We start from the raw sequence: 22,473 nt of genomic DNA on the forward strand, positions 1-22,473 counted from the left end.
CCTGTGTGTGTGTGGTTTCTGTGTGTGTGTGTGTGGTTCCTGTGTGTCTTTGTGTGGTTTCTGTGTGTATGTGTGTGGTTTCTGTGTGTGTGTGTGTGGTTCCTGTGTGTATGTGGTTTCTGTGTGTGTGTGTGCATGTGTGTGTGTGTGGTTTCTGTGGTGTGGTTCCTGTGTGTGTGTGGTTCCTGTGTGTGTGTGGTTTCTGTGTGTCTGTGTGTGGTTCCTGTGTGTGTGTGGTTTGTGTGTGTGTGTGCATGTGTCTGTGTGTGGTTCCTGTGTGTGTGTGGTTTCTGTGTGTCTGTGTGTGGTTCCTGTGTGTGTGTGGTTTGTGTGTGTGTGTGCATGTGTGTGTGTGTGGTTTCTGTGGTGTGGTTTCTGTGTGTGTGTGTGTGTGTGTGGTTTCTGTGTGTGTGTGGTTTCTGTGTGTGTGTGGTTCCTGTGTGTGTGTGCCCGTGTGTGTGTGTGGTTCCTGTGTGTGTGTGGTTTCTGTGTGTGTGTGTGTGGTTCCTGTGTGTATGTGGTTTCTGTGTGTGTGTGTGCATGTGTGTGTGTGTGGTTTCTGTGGTGTGGTTCCTGTGTGTGTGTGGTTTCTGTGTGTGTGTGGTTTCTGTGTGTCTGTGTGTGGTTCCTGTGTGTGTGTGGTTTCTGTGTGTCTGTGTGTGGTTCCTGTGTGTGTGTGGTTTGTGTGTGTGTGTGCATGTGTGTGTGTGTGGTTTCTGTGGTGTGGTTTCTGTGTGTGTGTGTGTGTGTGTGGTTCCTGTGTGTGTGTGGTTCCTGTGTGTGTGTGGTTTCTGTGTGTGTGTGGTTCCTGTGTGTGTGTGCCCGTGTGTGTGTGTGGTTCCTGTGTGTGTGTGGTTTCTGTGTGTGTGTGTGTGGTTCCTGTGTGTGTGTGGTTCCTGTGTGTGTGTGTGTGTGTGGTTCCTGTGTGTGTGTGGTTCCTGTGTGTGTGTGGTTTCTGTGTGTGTGTGGTTCCTGTGTGTGTGTGCCCGTGTGTGTGTGTGGTTCCTGTGTGTGTGTGGTTTCTGTGTGTGTGTGTGTGGTTCCTGTGTGTGTGTGGTTCCTGTGTGTGTGTGTGTGTGTGGTTCCTGTGTGTGTGTGGTTTCTGTGTGTGTGGTTTCTGTGTGTGTGTGTGTGTGTGGTTCCTGTGTGTCTTTGTGTGGTTTCTGTGTTTGTGCATGTGTGTGTGTGGTTCCTGTGTGTCTTTGTATGGTTTCTGTGTGTGTGTGTGGTTCCTGTGTGTGTGTGTGTGTGTGTGGTTTCTCTGTGTGTGTGTGGTTTCTGTGTACGTGTGTATGTGTGTGTGTGTGGTTCCTATGTGTCTTTGTGTGGTTTGTGTGTGTGTGTGTGTGTGTGTGTGGTTCCTGTGTGTCTGTGTGTGGTTCCTGTGTGTGTGTGTGGTTCCTGTGTGTGCGTGTGGTGTGTGTGTGTGTGTGTGGTTCCTGTGTGTCTTTGTGTGGTTTCTGTGTGTGTGTGCGTGTGTGTGTGTGTGGTTCCTGTGTGTGTGTGTGTGGTTTCTGTGTGTATGTGTGGTTTCTGTGTGTGCATGTATGTGTGGTTTCTGTGTGTGTGTGTGTGTTTCCTGTGTGTGCGTGTGGTGTGTGTGTGTGTGGTTTCTGTGTGTCTGTGTGTGGTTTCTGTGTGCGTGTGTGTGTGGTTCCTGTGTGTCTTTGTATGGTTTCTGTGTGTGTGTATGTGGTTTCTGTGTGTCTGTGTGTGGTTTCTGTGTGTGTGTGTGCGTGTGTGTGGTTCCTGTGTGTGTGTGTGTGTCTGTGTGTGGTTTCTGTGTGTGTGTGTGTGCGGTTCCTGTGTGTGTGTGTGTGTGGTTTCTGTGTATGTGTGTGGTTTCTGTGTGTCTGTGTGTGGTTTCTATGTGCGTGTGTGTGTGGTTCCTGTGTATCTTTGTGTGGTTTCTGTGTGTGTGTGTGCATGTGTGTGTGTGTGGTTCCTGTGTGTCTTTGTATGGTTTCTGTGTGTGTGTATGTGGTTTCTGTGTGTCTGTGTGTGGTTTCTGTGTGTCTGTGTGTGGTTTCTGTGTGTGTGTGTGTGTGGTTCCTCTGTGTGTGTGTGGTTCCTGTGTGTCTGTGTGTGATTCCTGTGTGTGTGTGTAGTTTCTGTGTATGTGTGTGTGTGTGGTTTCTGTGTGTGTGTATGTTTGCGTGTGTGTGTGTGCGTGTATGTGTGGTTTCTCTGTGTGTGTGTGTATGTCTCTAGTACCTGATCCTTCCCTGCACTGTTTCCCAAGTTAGGGGGACATGTTCCCAGGAGGATAGTTCTGGCTCTGTGTCCTTTAACCCTGACCCCAGTGATGCCTGCAAGACCCCACGATTGGAGGTTGGGGAGGGGAAGGGGGAGCAGGTTGGGTTAGCTCTCAGAACCTTCCAGAAATACAAGCAGCCGCTCACAGGGGCCTGGCAAGGGGACACCCACAGAATAGGCGCTCCCAGCCTGCAGGCAGCCCTCGTCCATCCGCACGTGGCGGGTACCCTGTGGCTTCCTCCTGACGCCCTTTAAATGACGGCTCCCCTCCCACTGGGCCCCCCCGCCCGCCCCCCGCGGTTGCACTGGCAGGAAATGCAGGCTCATCCTGTCGTGAGTCTGAGCGGGGGTCACAGGGGGCTCACCTCGCGCCAGAGGCAGCACGTGTGATGCTCCGGAGCCAAGAGCATCACGGTCGCGGGCTAGTTTGCTATTTGGGGACCGCGCCCCTGTCCCCTCCCTGGACCCCCTCCACCCCTCCGCTGCGGGGTCCACACTGGGTCCTGAGCCCCTCCTCCCCTCTTCCCCCTCCCCCAGTGCCGTCCTCCGGGCCCACCAACGTGTCTGCGCTGGCCACCACCTCCAGCAGCATGCTGGTGCGCTGGAACGAGGTCCCCGAGGCCGACCGTAACGGGCTTGTGCTGGGCTACAAGGTGAGGGGCTCCCTGCTTCCCCGTCCAGGCACCCAGTCCTGGCGAGCCCCTGGCGCCCAGAACGCTGCCTTCCAGATTGGACACAGGGGATCTGCCTGCTGGCGTCCACAGATCACCACGGCAACCAGGGAGTCCTCCCTTGCGGGTGGGGAAGCTTCCCATGAGGGTTGGGGGTCCTGGGGGGGCAGCTCTGCCTGCCCCAGGAGGCCACACTGGGCCACTCACTCTCAGCCCCACGGGCCCAGATTCAGTTTCCATCATCTTCTAGAATTCCTCCCAAGCCTGCACCTACAGCCCCAGCCTGGAAGTCATGAGACATCCCAGCGCTGTGGCTCCTGGCTGTGTGACCTTGAGCAAGTCAGGCCCCCTCTCTGGGCCTGCTTTCCTAGCCGGATGCTCCCCGAGGAATCTCCAGCTCTGCAGCTTAGTACATCTCTGTGTCCCCCGCCTGTCCCGAGCACTAGCTTGTAACCCGGGGACCAAGCCCCTCCAAGGGGCCCCGGGTCCACCTACTCATCCTCACCCCGCCCCCCATCCAGCTCCTGGGGAGGAGACAGGAGACGTTCTGGCAAGACCAGAACCCGGCCCACGGCCCTGACCCTGCGCTGGGCTCTGACAGGTGCTGTACAAGGAGAAGGACTCGGACGCCCCGCCCCGGTTCTGGCTGGTGGAAGGGAACTCCTCCCGCAGCGCCCAGCTCACAGGCCTAGGCAAGTACGTGCTGTACGAGATCCAGGTGCTGGCCTTCACGCGCATCGGCGACGGGGGACCAAGCCACCCTCCCATCCTGGAGCGGACCCTGGACGACGGTGAGGTCACACCCCCGGGGGTCTGGAGCTGTGCTCCACTCCCTACTGCCCCCTGCCCAGCCCTGCCCCTCCTGGGGTCTCCCTCTGCCCCAAAGGGAACCGTGGCCTCAGGCTTCCCCTGGGGGAGCGGGCCTCTGAGGGCCACCTGCCCACTGCAGGGAAGGCTAGCAACAGACCTCATCCCTGAGGAAGAGATGACAGCGCAGGGGCCTTCTGGCGTCTGATCCAGCCTCTCTGAGGCAAGAAAAGAGAATCTGCGCCCCTTTTGATCCTTGTCCCTGGGGGCAGGCTCAGGCCGAGTGCAGGTCTGTGCAAGGGAAAAGGCCTGATTTTCCCTTTGCACAAGCCTACGGGTCCTGTTTGCCAACGAGTGACGCCAGTTGAGCTCCAGGCGTCCGTCTCTGCGGCAAAACGCCCCATCAGAGGCCGCCCTGACAGGCCCTTTCCCCCGCTTCCTGCCCACACGCATCCTCACACGCTGCTCAGCACAAACATCGGTGGGGTCGGGCTGAGAGGGCCAAAAGAAGCCCAAACACCATATGTCTCTGCTCTCGAAAGCGATAAATCAAGCTAATGATGTGTTAAATTAAATATGTTCTATCCTTCCGCCTTGACAAATATACCCTCCTAATGACCTGGAAGGCCAAGTTCAAATTTAGAAATCTCAGCTTCCTTGGCATTCTCGGCGGGATGGAAGCGGCGCAGGAAAACCTGTGCCCCCATCACCTTGGTTCTCTCCCCTCCTCACCCCTTCCCCTCCGGCTTGTAGCCATCTCCATCCACATGTGTGCCCTGAAACAGCCGCCCATTGGCCATTCCTGGGTCCAGAAGGGCAAGTCTGCACCCTGGGGAGGGTGGATCCGGGGAACAGACCCAGGAAGCACGCTGGGAGCCGTTGGGACAGGGCGCCCCAGATCTGGGGATTCCAGACAGAAGCCTGGAAAGAAGAGCAGTGCTGGCTCGGGATGGGCACTTCCGTTTCCCCCCGACTGCAGCCTGGGTCCCTTCTACTTCCTGCCAAATAATATGTAAACCTCCCTGATCACATGTCCTTGCCCCATGCTCACTCGCAGACACACACTCCCCCGCAGCTCACTGAGCCAAGCGGCCCGTCCCCCGCCTCCCCCGAGCTGTTCTGTGGGAGCGGGGTGGGTCATCCCCCGCCTCCCCCGAGCTGTTCTGCAGGAGCGGGGTGGGTCATTCCCTGCCTCCCCGGAGCTGTTCTGTGGGAGCAGGGTGGGTCATCCCCTGCCTCCCCCGAGCTGTTCTGCGGGAGCAGGGTGGGTCTGAGGGCCGAGCGGTGGCCACTCGGTCACCTGCTCCTCCCTTGTGCCCCCCAGTCCCGGGACCCCCCGTGGGCATCCTGTTCCCGGAGGTGCGGACCACGTCGGTGCGGCTGGTCTGGCAGCCCCCCGCTGCCCCCAACGGCATCATCCTTGGTAAGGCCTTCCCCTTCCCGGGCCCGGGCCACAGAAGCAGGAGGTGTAAGAAACAAAGGAGGCAGATTCTGCGTGGGCAGGAGGGAGACTGAGCCCAGGCAGTGTTCACATATCCCCGAGAAAGGGTCTGACTTCTCCCACTAGAAATCTCAGTCTGGCAGAGGACAGCTTTGTGGTGGCCCAGGGGGAGGGGGAGAGGGGGAGTTTGGGGTCAGCAGACGCTGACCTAGGGTGGATGGACGGCGAGGCGCTACTGTAGAGCACGGGGAGCTGTGTTCAGTGCGCTGGGATAAACCGTAATAGAAGAGCGCACTATAAAAAGAGTGTGCGTGTACACGTATCGCTGAGTCACTTTGCTGCGCGGCAGAAATCAACACAACACTGTGAGTCGACTAAACGTCAACTTAAAAACTGTAAGGTTATCAGCTGGAGGGCACGGTCAGGTTCAGGTCTCTTGAGTATCATTGATTAGCTCTGTACCCCCACAGAGGGCCAGGAAGGACCATTGATCAGCCACCTGTGCCCCAAGAACCCCAGGGCCCCAGGCGACGGGCCATCTGGTAAACCTCGGCCATGGCTTCCAAGTGTGGCCAGGTCAGGGTACCCTGACAGGCTCAGCCCAGGGGCTATCACAGGTGGGAAATGGGGCCCACGGCCCCCAGCAGGGATGCTGTAGATGGGAAGCATCATTTCATATCCAAGGCTCCTCCCCTAACACATACAGACACACTCACACATGCAGGAGGAGGTGCAGGGTTGAGATCAGCAGCCGTGTGAACTTAAGCCCGTCTGCTCCCCTCCACGGCCTCAGCCCCTCACCTGTAACGTGGGGACTGGACCACGTGTGTCCAGTTCAGGGCTCTCAATCCCGGCACCTCCCGGTGATAGTCACGCCTCTGCAGAGTGGAGGTGGGGAGGGCACGTGACTTAGACTCAGAAAGACCTGGGCTGGCTGGACTTCCAGCTCGGTCACTTCCTGGCAGGTGGTCTGGCCTCTCTGAGCCTCAGTGTCCTCCTTGGGGGCTGGGCTGGGTAAGGGGTGGGACGCACCGGTCCAAGGCCCCCAGAGTCACACTCCCCAGGGGGCAGCTGAGGATGTAAGAGCGACCCAGAGTGGCTCGAGGGCAGATGCTGCGGCGGCCTCGGGTTTGGGGCCCTGGGGGCAGCCTGCCCTGCCTCCCAGCGCCGCAACCCCCCTTCCCGCCCCGCAGCATACCAGATCACCCACCGGCTCAATGCCACTTCGGCCAACGCCGCCGCTGTGGAGGTGCTCGCGCCCAGCGCCCGCCAGTTCACGGCCAGCGGCCTCAAGCCGGAGTCTGTCTACCTGTTCCGCATCACGGCCCAGACCCGCAAGGGGTGGGGAGAGGCTGCCGAGGCCTTGGTGGTGACCACCGAGAAGAGAGGTAACCATCCCCTGGGGCTGGGGAGGGATCAGGCACTCACCCCCTTTCCTGGTGCCCCGCCAGGGGTGGGCCAGTGACAAGCTGTGAGTCTCTTGTCCTGGTCCCGAATGAAGAATGGGCTCCCCTCTCTGTCCCCAAGGCCGGCACGGGCTCCAGTAGACTTCCGGAGCTGGGCGGGGCGGTCCCCTTCCCAGGACCCTGCTCTGAGCCGGTACTGGTTTTCCAAAGGGCGGGTTGGTGAGGCCAACTTCCCTCCTCACTCCCTGCCCCCTTGACAGAGGGGTCCAGTTGGGTACAAAACGGGGCCGCAGCCCGGAGCCCCGGCTGCCTTTGCCCTGTGGCCTTGACCCGGCTTCCCACCCCGGATCGGGTTCCCCAGCAGCAGGCCTGATCCCCAGACCCCTGTGAACCTGACTTATCGGACAGTGTTCCCAGAAAAAAAAAACCCAGGACAGTGGTTCTCAACCAGGGTGACTTGGGCCACTGGGCAAAGTCTGGAGGCCTTTGGGTTGTCACACCTGGAGAGGAAGGCGTCCTGGCATCTAGTGGGTGTGGGCACACAGCCCACGGTGTGCAGGACGGGCCCCGTCAATAGAGACCCATTCACCCAAAGCCAAAGTGCAGAAAACCCCCGCCACAGGGCGTGGGGACACGAGAGGGGACCACGCACGGGGGGCAGACAGGCCGAGTCCCGTGGAGGGAACGTGGGCTCAGCCCCACTCCATCAGGACCAGCCTAGGTCCCATCACAGCCCCGTGCAGACACGGGTCGAAGGAGCCGATGTCCACACCTCTCACTGTCAGCCCTGGGGGGCGAGTGGGGTGAATTCCCAGACACCCAGGCCTCTCCTAGTCCGGGGACCACCGCTGACCAGGAGCCCCAGTGCTAACTGCTGGGTCCGCTATGCGTGGAAATGGGCTGGGGAGGTGGGCGAGAACGTGCCTCTCTTATCCCCCTGCCGCTTGCTCACCGGCTTGCCCCCTGCTCCGCGCACCCCCCTAGACCGCCCGCAGCCCCCCAGCAAGCCGGTGGTGCAGCAGGAGGACGTGAAGGCACGCAGCGTGTTGCTGTCCTGGGAGCCGGGCAGCGACGGGCTGTCCCCCGTGCGCTACTACACCATCCAGACTCGTGAGCTGCCCAGCGGCCGGTGGGCGCTGCACTCAGCCTCCGTGAGCCACAACGCCTCCACCTTCCTCGTGGACCGGTGAGGCCCCGCGGTCTGGCCACCAGCCTCTCCACCCTGCCCCGCCCAGCCGGGGCCGCACCACCCTGAAAGGGACTCCTGGGGGCCCGGAGCCCAGCCCCACATGGTTTCCATAGCCCCCATCCCCCAGACCCCTCCCCATCCACACACATCCCCTCCAGCTGTGTCTGAACCTCCCTCCCCACCCTCCCTGGAGCCTTGTTAGGGCTGCCTCTTAATTATCTATTTCTGGAGTCTAGAAGCCCCTCCTTCGAGAGAGGCTGGCCACTCTTCATTAGCTGGATCCCGCCAGCCAGCCGGCATCTCCTTCTCCATCTTTAATAGGGGAGTGGAGCTCCGCTCCGAAATCCTGCCTTCAATTTAATTCCTACTAGGATGTATTTTTAATATTCCAGTTGACGTGACCGAGAGTTTTGAGCAATACTCTTCTCCTCCCCACCCCCCACCACACCCCCAATAAATCAAAAAGGAAGCCATTTGCCTGGAGAGGAAATGAGCCTCCTGGAGATGAAGTGCTGGTTAACTCTTGAGACCCTCAGCCCCTCCTGAATTTACTAAGTGCAAGAGCGGGCTGGCAGTTCTTAGGGGCAGGATCAGCTCCCAGTGGGGTTACTCCGCCTGCAGGCCCCTCCGAAGTAGGAAATATGTGGACGTTTCCACTTGGGGACCTCTGGCGTCTAGCTGGGACCAAGGGTGAGGCCACGCCCCGAGCTGGCCCGGTCTAGGGGCCCCAGGGCCTGGCCTAAGCCCCAGGTTGTTGCCTTCATAGCAGACCGCCCTTCTGAGCCTCCATGTTCCTGTCTGTGTAATGGACCCTCGCCCTCTGGGGCTGCCCTGGGGGGACCTAGAGGGACACCTCCCCCATTCATTTATTCCGACTCCTCTACAGGCTCAAGCCCTTCACATCCTACAAGTTCCGCGTGAAGGCAACCAATGACATCGGAGACAGCGAGTTCAGCGAGGAGTCAGAGCCCCTGACCACCCTGCAAGCCGGTCAGCACCCTCTGCTTGGGTCTCTCTCTCGGTCCCCTGGGCAGTTGCTGGGTGCTGGGCATTCTCTTTGTGGCGAGGAGGCCTCCAAAGATGGAAGGACCCTAGGCCTGCTGGATCCTTGGTCTGGCTCCCTGGGCAGACTCCCAAGGAGGTTTGGGTCCGAGGGACCTTCTCCAGGGCTCAGCACCCTCAGCCAGCCTGGCGTCCTCACATCTCCGAGCTCATGGCCAACCCCAGAAAGCCGCGTCAGCGTGGAGAGACCCGTGGGGGGCAGAGAGGGGAGGCTCCAGGCCCTCGGGTCTGCGCTGGGGTCAGGGTCCCGGCCCCTCTCCCCATCCACATTGGCTATTCTTGCGCAGGAGTTGGGGCGGGCGGTGGGGGTGGGGACTATGCCTGAAACAGGACCAGGGTCAGTGGAACCTGGTCCCCATGGCCTCCCAGGGGCCCCAGAGCTCAGCTGCCCACCTCTCCCCACAGCCCCCGACGAAGCGCCCACCATCGTGTCGGTGACACCCCACACCACCACCTCGGTGCTGATCCGATGGCAGGTACGCCCGGCAGGTGGGGAGGGGCCCATGTCCCACGCAGACTCGGTCACAGTCTGTGCTCGGACCAGCAATTCACCAGCCCCGGCAGGACTGGAACACGGTGCCCACGTGCATAGACACGCACGCTCACATGTATACGGACACACCCTTCACTCCTCTCCCCGTAATCAGATCCCGCCACATACCCTTGTGTGGATGAGGACCCAGACTCAGGGAGGGGATGAGAAAGTCCCAGGTCACGCAGCTGCTGGCTGGCCCTAGGTGCCCTGAGGTCAGCAGAATCCTCGGACAGAGACAGGCGTGGGGCATCCAGGGTCTCCGTGAACCCAGCCCTGCTCTGAGTGAAGGGGTTCCCAACAGAGACCAGACACAGGTGTGTGTGCCTCACCTGTGCCCGGGCCGGGCTCTGACCTGTGAGCAGGAACCCACCGTCCAGGTACAAAGAATCCCCCTTCCATCCCTGCCCACCCCCAGCCACTGCTCATGTGGGCACTGCCTCTCACATGGCCGGAGGAAGACCCAGGACACTTCTCAGAGAGCCGGCTGCCCCTGGGTACCTTCACGACCCTCCCCAACCCCCTGAAGTCCAGCCATGGGGTCCAGTCACCCCCAGAGGCCCCAAAACCAGGAACTAGTGTCTCCTTTTCTCAGGATTAGAGGGGCAGGTGCCAACCTTTGCCCACCTGCCGATCCCCTGAAGGGGAAGCCTTTGAGGAGGAAACAGGAGGGACCCTCCCCAACCCTCCCCCATCCCCAGGCCTGCCCTGAGGAGGACGGTCCCCAAAGAGAAAATGACCTGGAGCAACCAGGAGCCAGTGGAGGCTGGAGCAGGGCGGGGCCGTCCTGATGGAGTGAGCAGCAGGGAGGTGCCAGATGCAGCCAGGGACGCAATTAAGGAGCTCATAAAAAGCTGAACTGTTGCGGCAGGTTTTTTAGAAGAGGTGTCATAAAAGGCAGTTTCCACCTTCTCCAGAAGCCTGTTCTCCAGCTCATCTGAGGACGGGAGCAGAAAGCAAAGGAGAAAACGATAAAGACACAGAGGCGCAGCTCAGGGAGACACGCTCGCCCTGGGTCTCGCTGTACAGCAGGGCGGGGCCTCTACGTAGTTCCCTGACTCCTGGGAAACTCCAAGAGATCTTGGCCAGGGTGGGTGATCATGTGAGGAAGTTTCTAGACAAGGAATGACACTCTAAGACTCGCCCTGCATCCAGAGTCGTGCTCAGGGCCCCCACGATGCTGGGTGACCTTGGGAAGGCTCCTTTCCATCTCTGAGCCTCGTTTTTCTGCTCTGTGCGGTGGGAATGGCGTCGTGATCCCTGCCGTGCCCTGCCTCACAGAGAATGCTACAGGGGTGGAATAACCTCGCCGGAAATGCTCGGAAATTAAAGCTGCTCAGTGCCACTTCAATTCCTTTTCCTGGTCCAGACACAGTCCCTGCTCTAGGCCTGCGGGAGGCGGTGTGCGGAGGGAGGGAGGGAAGGAGGGGCCGCGGTCCAGCCCAGCCGGCTCCATCCTCCTACCCCCTGCCCTGCAGCCGCCGTCGGAGGACAAGATCAACGGAATCCTCCTGGGCTTCCGGATCCGCTACCGAGAGCTGCTCTACGACGGACTGAGGGGCTTCACGCTGCGCGGCATCAACAACCCAGGGGCCAAGTGGGCGGAGCTCACCTGTGAGTGACAGCGGGGGGAGTTGGGGTGGGCGGAGCCTGAACCTCCCAGCTTCCCGGAACCTGGTTACCCTGGAACCCTGCCGCCCTCCCCGTGTGTGCGTCTCAGTTCAGTCACCAAGTGCGTGTTTCCTTAGCACTTCACACGCCCCCGGACACCGGGGGATACCAGGGAGCAAGGCAGACAGGGTCCCTGCGTTCTCAGAGCTAGCGGGCTGGAGGAGGAGCCAGGTGCTGGAGAAGAAAGCCCTGGTAGGGGCGTCTAAGACCGCTGGCCTGACCGCTGTGAAGGGCACATTCCAGGGGAGCCTAAAGCCGGCGGCGTCAGAAAAGACGTCCCAGGGGATGCCCGTGGCGATGGCCCTGATGGATGATTCCAGGTCTTAAAGAAGCGGGGGTGGGGGGGTCCTGGCATGTGCAAAGGGCCTGAGGTGGGAAGGACTCAAAACCAAGCCTGGTCGCGTCCCAAGGGCAGCAGTCTGGCCCCTTCTGGTTCCTCTGGGAGGTTACTGTTCTGCCCTGGGGTCCTCGGAGCCCAGCCGGCCTCTGCAACTGGAAGGAAGACGCGAGAAGCCAAGTAGAAACCGCAGAATCATTCAAGCTAAGGAAGGATGCGCCCTGCTTTCGGTTAGGACAGTTACTTCGGGAACTTGAAGATGACGGCTGGTGATGGGGCAGGGGGCCCAAGTAGAGGCGAATAGGAGACGTAGGGGAGAGCGGGAGGGTGGCCCCGAGGCAACAGGCTTGGGACTGAGTCGAGCCAGACTGGGAGATGGCGTGCTGTGGTCCACCCCCCACTGATTCTTGCTGGGGATGGGCAGGGGTCACAGGAATCAGTCCCTGGATGGGCGGTGGGACCAGATCAGAGACGGGTGGGAGCGGAGGAGCAGCTTAAGATCCTCTTGATCCGTCTTGACGCTTCCTTCCATCCTTCTCTTAAACCCTCTGCTCCTTGTCTTCCAGAGGGTATTAGCAGACAAGATGATTGAACGCGGAGCCAAGGAAAATTAATAGAAAAAAACTCAGAAGTAGCTGATCCAACAGCTTGCATTCTTTTTTTTTTTTTTTAAATCTTTTGGCAGACATGTGCTGGTGGTTGTGATTTTATAGGCCTGTGTATAATACAGTCATATTTCCTAGTAGTAAAATGGCTTCTGGTTCATATGAGGAAATTAACGACACCGCTCCATCACGGCAGGAACTCAGCCTTTAGACAAGGGCCCAGAGGGTCCCTCAGAACCGTCTCCATCTGGGGGTACTGGGCTCCCAGGGACTCCTGGTGCCCTGTGACCTCCGGCGGGTGCACGCCAGGGTGGGGCAGCATCATCCTGGGAGCTGCCTGCCCCCGCCCCGCCCCGCTCCCGCCCCAGCCCCTAACTCAGGAATCTGGAAGGCCCTTCCCTCTGCATGTGTCTTCCCATCCCGCCTCCTCATCAGGGTCTCTGTGGCGCGGTGGGTGTGTGTACTAACCTCCTCTGTCTGCTGTCTCCCTCCGGCCCCCTCCGCACCCCACCCCCTGCCCCGACCACCCCCCTGACCCCACCCCATAGCTTTCTACTCCATGCGGAACCTGAGCCGGCCCAGCCTCACGCAGTACGAGCTGGACAGTAAGTCCCCCTGCACAGCAGCTCCCCGACGGGCCAGGCCTCCCACGGGGAGGGGAGAGGGGCCTCCGAGGACTCCGGCCTGCAGCCCAGGGCTACGCCCACCTCAGGCTGCTTGAGGAAAGGCGCCTTCCTGCACACACGCGACTTTCCTGAAATGCACAGAAAAGCAGGGGGTCTCCCAGGAGGGTCTGTCCCAGCCCTCATCCATCAGGACAGAAGAGAAAGGAAAATGGCTTTGGCCTTATGCTCTGGGGAGCCGGGGATGGTGACGGGGTCCGCGGCAGGACCTGGTGGTCCCGCTGGTTGGATGGGTGGGGGGTCACGCTGCTGCCGCCCGTCTCGTCCATCAGAGGCACTTGTCAGCTTAGCTGTCTTGTCCGCCGAGTTCCACCCTGAAGTGAGCAGAGCCCCTTCTTCCGCCAGGGACCAGGACAGGTCCCTGGCCAGTGCCCTGGAGCCCTGACCTCACTGTTTTCATAATATCCCGGAGGGTGCTTGGTTCTCCCCAAGACCGAGAGCCTTGAGCCAGGGAGCCTCCCGTTAGGGGCCCACATTAGACTGAGTTATTCATCTTCCTTCCTCGTGGGCGCAGGCCTGGGGCTGTCAGGGTGGTTAGAACGCCCACCTGGGTCGGGGGGAGCAAAGAGGAGCCCCCTCAGCAGGCACAGTGACCCCCCAGGTGTCAGGCCCATATTCCTGCAACTGCCCCCTCTCCCAGCTTCTAAGTGTCTCCCCCAAATACCCCGAAGTGAGCAGGAACAGAGGGCTTCTTAGCGCCGAATTCACATCCTGTAAGCCCCTCTCTCTAAGGCTGAGCCCTGCCCCCGTGTTGAGACTTGGTTTAGGGAGACTAGCCCGGGGAAAGGGAGGGCAGGGGGGATGGGGAGGTGCTGGGAACCTGGCACCCCTGTGATCAGGGTGCCCAGGACAGGCAGGGAAGAAGTGGCCTGTGACCCAGCGTGTCCAGGACACTTTGGATTCCCACCTGTTGTCCCAGCGTGAATATTTGTAGTGGCCCGTTTGGTCCTAAAAGTGTCTGGGATGGTCGCATCCTGTGCGGGGTCCCAGGGATGAGCCAAGGCGTCCGCCGCCGCAGGCCGGCCGCCCCCTAGCTGTTCCCTGTCCTTTCCTGGGCCTGCACTCCAGGGTCCAGTCTCGCAGGGGAGCGTCATCGCAGCCTCCGCCCTCTGTGACATGAGCTCTGTGTCTCGCCCCTCCCCGACTGTCGCCCGCAGACCTGAACAAGCACCGGCGCTACGAGATCCGCATGAGCGTGTACAACGCCGTGGGCGAGGGGCCCTCCAGCCCCCCGCACGAGGTCTTTGTCGGGGAGGCAGGTGAGCACAGCTGCGCTTCCAGCCCCCTCCCACCCCGGCCCTCCTCCGCCCAAAGAAGCCCAGCAGGAGGGGTTCTGGGATCTAGGGGCCCGGCCCAGCCCAGCGCCTCCTCCCTGGGGGGGAGGCCTGCACACTCAGGACCCCTCTCACCCCACAGTGCCCACAGCAGCGCCCCGCAACGTGGCCGTCCATGGCCCCACGGCCACACAGCTGGACGTGACGTGGGAGCCGCCTCCGCTGGAGAGCCAGAACGGGGACATCCAGGGCTACAAGGTAGGGGTGCTCGGGCAGGGAAGGGGGTCCCGGGGACACAGGGCCCGGCGGGGCTTGGGAGGGACCCAGGTGTGGTGAGGGGCAGAGGTCCCGGGTCTACACTCACTCTCTTGGCTGTTTGCATCCAACCCACTGAAATACACGCAACTGGAGCAAAACGCTACCCATCCTCCTGGTGTCCCTGGGGCAGGTGGCACTCAGATGCTAGAAACTTGGGCCACACCCCAGCTTGTACCATCCCCGCAGCATCTACAACCCCCGCCCAGCCCACCAGCTCCCGAAGCCAACGTGAGACCCCTTGAAGTGGTTATTTGGCCAACTCTAGTTACAGTATGGATGCTAATTGAATTGACAAGGTCTTAGAAATCTCTTGTTTAAAGTTATTTCTAGATTTTAGACAATGACATGTGTTATGACAGGTTGTGACAGGATTCTATTCATCTCCATCCAGTATTTGCTAAGCCCTTTAGAACTTCCCTGGTCGCTCAGATGGTAAAGAATCCGCCTGCAAGGCAGGAGACCCAGGTTCAATCGCTGAGTTGGGAAGATCCCCTGGAGAAGGAAATGGCAACCCACTCCAGTATTCGTGCCTGGAGAATCCCATGGACAGAGGACCCTGGCAGCGGTCACAAAGAGTTGGACATGACTACGCAACTAACATTTCAGTTTTCACTTAAGATGCCTGAAAGCCTGCTAAAACTGGTAGAGTATAATGATTGTACCCATTGCACAGATGAGGAAACTGAGTCCCAAGTTAGTGGCTCAATGAGGTCACCAAAAAAGCTGGCAGCAGAGCATCAAACTCCAGGTCTGCTGGCCCTCGCCGTGTAGGGGGTGGGGAGGGAGCGCTGGGCACACAGCCACTGGGATGTTCTTAGCTGCTCAGTCGTGTCCAACTCTTTGTGACCCCATGGACTGTAGCCCGCCAGGCTCCTCTGTCCATGTGGATTCTCCAGGCACGAACACTGGAGTGAGGTGCCATGCCCTCCTCCAGGGATTCTCCCAGCCCAGGTCTCCCTCATGGCAGGCAGATTTTTTACCGTCTGAACCACCAGCCTCTGGAGGAGGTGGCAACAGTAATGACAATAAGGATGTGCTGCTTGGCTGGACAATCAGCCTGTGGCCGTGTCTGAAGCCTGGCTCCCACGCCAGTGTCCGGCACTGCTCTGATTCCTGGCGGTGGCTTGTTGTTCCAGAGGGCAGTCCAGTGTAGTGGCAAGGTGGCAAGGGTGGGAGCCACCAGGAGCTTCCTGGTTCAGCCCTGGTCGCACAGGCGGGGGCCTTGCTGGGTCACATGGCTCGTGGAGACCCCATATATAGGAGTCTGGCTCTGTATGGGGTGAAGAAGGCGGGAGCGAGAAGGAGAGACGTCTCGCCAAGGAGGCTCTGAAGATGGATGATGCTCCTGAGCAGCACCAGCTGAGAGAACTAAATATTGCACCCCTAGCATATGCCTCCCCAAGGACGACAAAGGAGCCTGGCGGGGCCTGCTCTAGCTTGGCAGACACCAGGCTGGGGAGATGGGAACGCCTCCAATTAATGCACGGTCCCCAGAAATGTGTGGGTGCCCAGGCATCAAGCAGCACGCCACAGAGGCCCACGCGCTCGGGAACAACACAGCCAAGCATAGACGCTGATGAGGGGAAGAGCATTGCCGCCTCCCAGACCTGCACTGGCCTTCCCTAGTGGTAAAGAAGCCGCCCGCCAGTGCAAGAGACATGGGTTTGATTCCTGCGTTGGGAAGATCCCCCGAAGAAGGAAGTGACAACCCACTCCAGTACTCGTGCCTGGAGAATCCCATGGACAGAGGAGCCTGGTAGGCTGCAGTCCATGGGATCACAAAGAGTCAGACACAACTGACTTAACAGCAACAAGACCTGCGTTAGCATCCATGCTCGTCGACCTTAACGTCAACCATGTGTTCACACCACCAGCCAGTGGTCACGCCAGGGTGAGCTGTGACGTGTGTGGGGGCAAGCAGGTCGGTACAGCCGGCCTTTTCAGGAACACGTGTTTACTGAGTAGTTATTTTGTGCCCAGCTGTGTTCCCAATACTGAGATTAAATCAGAGACAGCGTGAGCTTAAACTGTAGGGGAGGAAGCAAAGCAAAGAGCGGCTCCAGCTGGTGGTAAGTGAAGCAGGTTAAGGGGCATGTTTGGGACTTCAAACAGGGTCTTCGGGAGAAGCCTTAATGGGAAGCTGCCACATGAGCAAAGATGAAGGTGAACCGGGTGTGAATCGCATGGATCTGAGAGAAGAGTGTTCTGAACAAGGGGACTGACGAGCGAAGGCCCTGGGGTCAGTGGATGCTAGGCACATACAAAGCCCAGCAGAGAGACCCAGCATGACGGAGTGCATCACCCGGAGCCCTCTGAGCTTTGGCTGAATGAGATGACAGCCATGGGGGGCTTGGGGACAGAAGACAGCCCTGGGTGACTTGGGTTTTAAAGCTTGTGCTGGCTGCTGCATTGAGGGGAGTCTGCATCAGGGCAACTGCAAAACCATGAAGAGGGGGCGGCAGCCTCAGGTGATGGGGGTTTAGACCAAGCAGTAGCTGTGAGAAGCGCTTGCTCTTGCTTCCCCACGAAGGATAGAGCCAACAGAATTTGCTGATGAGCTGAACGTGGAGCGTGAGAGGAGGAGAAGCAATGAGGATTTCCGAGCAGTTGGATAATGAACGTGGAGCGTGAGAGGAGGAAAAGCAACAAGGATTTCCGAGCAGTTGGATAATGGAGCTTCCAGCTACAGAGCAGGAAAAAAGGAGGCAGTGACTGTGGGGGGAGGGGCCAGAGGAAGAGGTTCGAGATGTTTGTTGGATATCCATGGGAAAACGCTGAAGGGAGCTGGACACACAGGTGCAGAGTCCAAGGGAGAAGTTTCCAGGCTGGAGATGTGAATGGTGAACGCCTTCAGCGCACAGATGGTACCAAAAGCCTGGAGATTAGACATGGTTAGATAGAAAACACCAGACGTCTGAAAACTGAGCCCCAGGACCAAAACAAGTGATCGAGTTCTCAAAACCCACATGCAGACTGTGCTTTCAGAAGGAGAGAGGAAGCAGATGTACCATCCCCGAGAGCTCAAGCAAGAAGAGACCTAGGAGGCAGTGATTCAGGGATGGGCAGACCACAGCCCATGGGCCTAATCCGGCCCCCAGCTTGTTTTTATAAATAAAGTTTTATTGGCACACAGCCACACCCATTAGTTTACAGATCGCCTTTGGCTCCTTTCAAGTCACAAGGCAGAGTTGAATAAGTGCAACAGAGACCGTGTGGCCTGCAAAGCCTAAGATATTTCTTACCTGGCCCTTTACAGGAGTTTCCAGAGCCCTGAATGATTTCATTAAACAGGCCAAGTTCACGGGTGACTCTGATAAGAGTTCAGGGCAGGGGATGCCTGCTTGGAGTGGGTTCGAGAGAGAATGAGGAGAGGTAGCCAGTACTGACATCCCTTTTGAGGAGCTTTGTTTTAGAGAAAAGTAACGAAATAGAGTAGAGGCTGGAAAAAGACAGTCAACGGAGGCGGTTTTAAGATGGGAGGAATAACTCGTGTGTGCTGATAGAAACAGTTCTGGAAAGAGGAAGAATTTCGTGATTCGGGGACGAGAGGAAGCTCTGGTGGGTGACGCCCTGGAAGAGGTGACAGGGCCTGGGATTTAGTGCAGGAAGGTGGGGTCACCTCAGTAGGGAGCCGGCAGTTCGGCCCCAGCCGCAGGAGGGAGGCAGAAGGTGGGGACACAGGGTGGGAGGTGGTCCAGGTGGGGAATCGAGGGTCTGGAGTATCCCGTGACGGCTTCTGGTGCTCCGTGAAGGGCCCGCAGCTAGAAGCAGGGACGGGGAAGAGATGCGTGGAGCCGCGAGGTGGGATATTGCAGTGGGTGGACCAGACCGGTGTAGCACGGTGACCGGCCACTCGAGGCAGTGCCCGTGAACTGAAAGTGTGACTTTCCTACAGCGACAGCCAGCTATGTGACGTGTGGGCTTGGACCTGACTTAACCGAGGCTGAAGTACAGCCTGGTGCCTGTGATGAAGCCAGAAGGGGCAGGGACCCCGTGGTCTGTGATGACCTCGAGGGTTGGGAAGGGGTCAGTGGCAGGGAGCTCCAAGAGGGAGGGGATCTACGTTCACATGTAGCTGATCCGCATGGCTGGACACCATAAACTAACAACGGCATAAAGCGATTCTACTTCAGCTGCAAAAAGTGGGCATGGAATTGAGAAGAAGAGATAGAAAGTAGTGGCTATAATTCATTCCCGCACCTGTTCCCGTCTGCAGACAGTGTTTATCCATCAGCAAATAGTTATTGATCACCAACAGGTGTGCCAGGCATGATTCTGAGTGCTTAAGACACAAGGGAGCCAAAGATGTGGGCCCTCCGGGGAGCCGTTTCCTTGCAGACACCTGGCCACCACCGGCCCGCATAACAACCTGGCCGTATGCCACCTGCTGGGGTGCTCAAGGCTCAGGTCCCTGGGCTGTTTTGCACAAATGTCATCGAATCGTCATCTGACAGAAGTCTGCTGGATTCAGCACTCACGGCGAGACCCACCTGCAGAGGCTGCCCATTTATGGATGTGAGGTGGCCGTGGGTCCTGGACCCTCCTCCCCCATGCCAAGAACGTGATGCGAGCAACTGGCACCCCCTCTCCTGCATCTTCAGTTTTCTCGCTCTAAAACATGTTCCATCTTTTGAACGCCTCTTCCTGACCTCACGTTTGCTTCAGCCATTTTTCCCGGTTGGCCCCTTTCTAGCATGAACCCTCCCCAAAAATGTCTGTGCCCCTTGCCTCTTCCCTGAATCCACTCCAAGAGGGTTCATTTATTCCTTCCAAACAGTGAACCCATGAACGAGGGATTTAATGAAACTATCTCAACTCCCACACATCTACCCATCAGAAGACTGGAAAAATAAAGAAAAAGGGAGGGGTTAGGGAAAAAAACAAGGATTTTATAGTACTGAGGCATCCTAACTGCCAGTTCACACATGCCAGGTGGGGGCAATTTTATTAGCTTTTTCTCACTTTTATGAGCTTTCTCCAGGCAAATTGAGAAATTGAGACGCCCAGAGCATGCAGAAACGCCTTTGGCCAGCAGGTGGTGCCAAATGCTCTCTAATCCCCGCGGCCTCAGGCTCCCCGCGTTCCGCGTGCTCTGGTCGCAGAGTTCTGAAACTAGGGAAGGATGCGCGGCCTCTCTCACCGCTAGCGAGCCCTGCTGCTGCTAAGTCGCTTTAGTCGTGTCCGACTCTGTGCGACCCCAGTGAAGGCAGCCCACCAGGCTCCCCCATCCCTGGGATTCTCCAGGCAAGAACACTGGAGTGGGTTGCCATTTCCTTCTCCGATGCATGAAAGTGAAAAGTGAAAGTGAAGTTGCTCAGTCGTGTCCGACTCTTAGCGACCCCATGGACTGCAGCCCACCAGGCTCCTCCATCCATGGGATTTAGCGAGCCCTAACCCCCGGTTAATATGAAGTATAGCCCTCCCTCGGAATCCTCAGGGGATTGTTTCACAGACGGCTCTCCATATCTGCTGATACAACCCACCGCGGACCCTGTTGTACTGATCTGTTGAAAGCAAATCCATGAAGAAGTGGACCCAGGCACTTCAGATCCGTGCTGTGCCAGGGTCACCTGTAATTGTAAGCGCTGTGGACCTGCTGTGCTCCTGGACTAAAACTGCCTGCAGCCTTGTGTGTCTCCCTTCTTTGCCCTCGATCACGCTGGTCCTAGGAAGTGTGTGTCCTTGACCTCGGCTGTACAGAGGACACAGCTGCAGCACAGGGAAGTCACCTGCCCGAGTCAGCAGTGCCCTGGGGTCAGCCCAGGCGTGCCCACCTCTACCACGGGCTGTGCAAACTGCCGTGTGCCAGTGGCTCGCTGGGGCCTGCACCCCTCGACAGCTCCCGGGTGATGCCGATAGGCTGGCCCTTGAACCCGCCTCTGCTGGGGTGGAGTCTACCTGCCCTGCACTCTGGAGCCTCAGAACGGAACTGGTTTAAACCTACAGTGACTCTTCTGAGGGCTAAGTGCCCAGGCTGCGCTAAATCCTACAAGCCTGCCATCAGCAGATTCGGGCTCTGTGCCCTCATGGTGTTTACAGTCTAGCAGGGACTGAAGGATTCGCTGTGAAAACGAAGGTTCTGGACGGCTTTGTAAAGCAGCTCTTAAATACTATTTCCTAGGCTTCCCAGGTGGCTCAGCGGTAAAGAACCCTCCTGCCAATGCAGGCGACGTGGGTTCGATCCCTGGATCAGGAAGATCCCCTGGAGGAGGAAATGGCAACCTCCTCTGGTATTCTTGCCTTGGAAATCCCTTGGACAGAGGAGCCTGGCAGGGTACAGTGCGAGGGGTCGCCAAGAGTCAGCCATGACTGAGGGCCTAAGCGACAAGAACTGTTTCCTGGGTGACTCGCACCTGCCGTCCAGGCGTGTGGATAGTTCGAGCGGCGGTGTGTCTGAGACCCTGGGGTCAGGCAGGGGCAGGGGGAAGCTGGGTCATGGTCTCCCTCACTCTGCCACCTCTGTGCCCACAGATCTATTTCTGGGAGGCCCAGCGGCGGAACCTGACTGAGCGGGTGAAAACGCTTTTCCTGGCCGAGAACAGCGTCAAGCTCAAGAACCTGACAGGCTACACCACCTACATGGTTAGCGTGGCAGCCTTCAACGCCGCCGGGGACGGGCCTCGGAGCACCCCCACCCGGGGCCAGACCCAGCAAGCAGGTGGGGGAGAGGCCAGGGGCGGATGGGGAGGCGAGGGGGGCCCACCTGGCACCTGGGCTCAGGGGCGGGAGGAGGCAGCTGAGCAATCGGGGCTGGGTCTCCACGCTCCCAATGCAGGGGGCCTGAGTTCGATCCCTGGTCAGGGAACTAGATCCCATGTGCTGCAACTAAAGATTCTGCATGCCCCAACAAAGATCAAAGACCCTGAGAGGCACAGCTAAGACCCAGCATAGCTGTATAAATAAACACATTAAAAAAAAAAAAAAAAAGAATAAGAGAGGCACTATCCCCAGGAAGCCTTGGCCAGGCCCCCCGAATCTAGCCCTTCCTCCCCTCGTCTTCCCACCGAAGCCCTCCTTGCTGACGGCCGGTCCGCGCCCAGCCAGCCCCCTTCTGCTCCCTGCCTCGTTCCCACCCAACTTGCTTTTATCTCCCTAGCTCTGATCATGCCACTGTTCACTTACTGAGCGCCTTCTCTAGGCCTGCGCTGTGCTAGATGTGGGGGACATAACAGCGAAGGAACCTGTGAGGTCCCCTCCTCCTAGCGGGGGAGTCGGCTGGTTACAAGCATCTAGAGGAATTAACCTCAGGTGGCAGGGGCTGTGAGCAGTCTCAGGGCAGAGGCAAGGGGTGGACAGATGGCTTCAGAGAGGTTGGCCCGTAGAGGCCCGGCTGAGCGGCTGACATCCGGGCTGAGATTTCAGTGGGAAGAAGAGGCCGGTCACGGGAAGTCCTGGAGGTGGGGAGGGTTCCGGGCCCAGGGACCAGCAGGTGCCAAGGCCTGGAGGCTGGAGGGGCCAAGAGACCAGAGTGCAGGCCAGGAAGCTTGAGAGAACGGGAGTGAGAGTCAGGGGGTAGAGGGTCTGGGGGCCTCGGGAGGAAGTCCGGCAATAATTCTAAGCACGACGGGGAGCCGTTGGTGAGAGTAAGCAGCTGGGCCACAGGATCTGGCTTATGTTTTTGAAAGATGGCTCTGGCTGCTGAACAGAAGACAGGCTCATGGGGGCGGGGAGGTCCGTTAGGAGGCTGCAGGGGAGCGCAGGGGAGGAGCAGGTGGGGTGTGAGCCCTGCAGCCCACACATGCAGGGCACCCCTCTAGACGGCATCACTGCCACTTGAGCTGCTGTTCCCAGGTGGCGCTAGGGGTAAAGGACCCTCCTGCCAATGCAGGAGATGTAACAGATGCGGGTTCCACCCCTGTGTCGGGAAGATCCCCTGGAGGAGAGCATGGCAACCTGCTCCAGTATTCTTGCCTGGAGAACCCCTTGGACAGAGGAGCCTGGCAGGCTACAGCCCAAGGGGTCACAAAGAGTCGGACACGACTGAAGCAACTTAGCACAAACACACACTCATGCGCCTTCTCAGTAGTACTATGCACTTGATCTTGTCGGAACCCCCGGATGGGCCCGTTTCACGATGAGCACAGGTGACCCGGAGAGTGAGGCTTCTCTCTCATGGTCCCCCGCTGGTCAGTGTGGGGAGCAGAGGCTGGAGCCCCGGATGTCTGAGCAAGTCCTGGGCTATCTTCACCGCTTCAGTCCCCTCCTTTGCCTGCCGTGCAGT

General features: G+C 58.8%; 1 protein-coding gene across 3 annotated transcripts in view; it reads left to right on the forward strand.

The window, feature by feature from the left end:
* Nucleotides 1–22,473, forward strand: part of SDK2 (sidekick cell adhesion molecule 2) — a 273,344-nt gene that overhangs the window by 219,441 nt on the left and 31,430 nt on the right. For 2 of the 3 annotated variants that reach the window (XM_027974022.2, XM_060395037.1), the window contains exons 26-37: nt 2,794–2,909; nt 3,529–3,718; nt 5,059–5,157; nt 6,369–6,563; nt 7,566–7,767; nt 8,657–8,760; nt 9,238–9,308; nt 10,843–10,978; nt 12,526–12,582; nt 13,818–13,919; nt 14,077–14,192; nt 20,724–20,910. In XM_027974022.2, coding sequence (XP_027829823.1) covers nt 2,794–2,909; nt 3,529–3,718; nt 5,059–5,157; nt 6,369–6,563; nt 7,566–7,767; nt 8,657–8,760; nt 9,238–9,308; nt 10,843–10,978; nt 12,526–12,582; nt 13,818–13,919; nt 14,077–14,192; nt 20,724–20,910 — 1,575 coding nt within the window. The remainder of the gene's footprint in view (nt 1–2,793; nt 2,910–3,528; nt 3,719–5,058; nt 5,158–6,368; nt 6,564–7,565; nt 7,768–8,656; nt 8,761–9,237; nt 9,309–10,842; nt 10,979–12,525; nt 12,583–13,817; nt 13,920–14,076; nt 14,193–20,723; nt 20,911–22,473) is intronic. The other variant, XM_042256446.1, reaches the window with a different exon arrangement.

Source organism: Ovis aries, chromosome 11, assembly GCF_016772045.2.
Source record: "Ovis aries strain OAR_USU_Benz2616 breed Rambouillet chromosome 11, ARS-UI_Ramb_v3.0, whole genome shotgun sequence".
Lineage (NCBI taxonomy): Eukaryota > Metazoa > Chordata > Mammalia > Artiodactyla > Bovidae > Ovis > Ovis aries.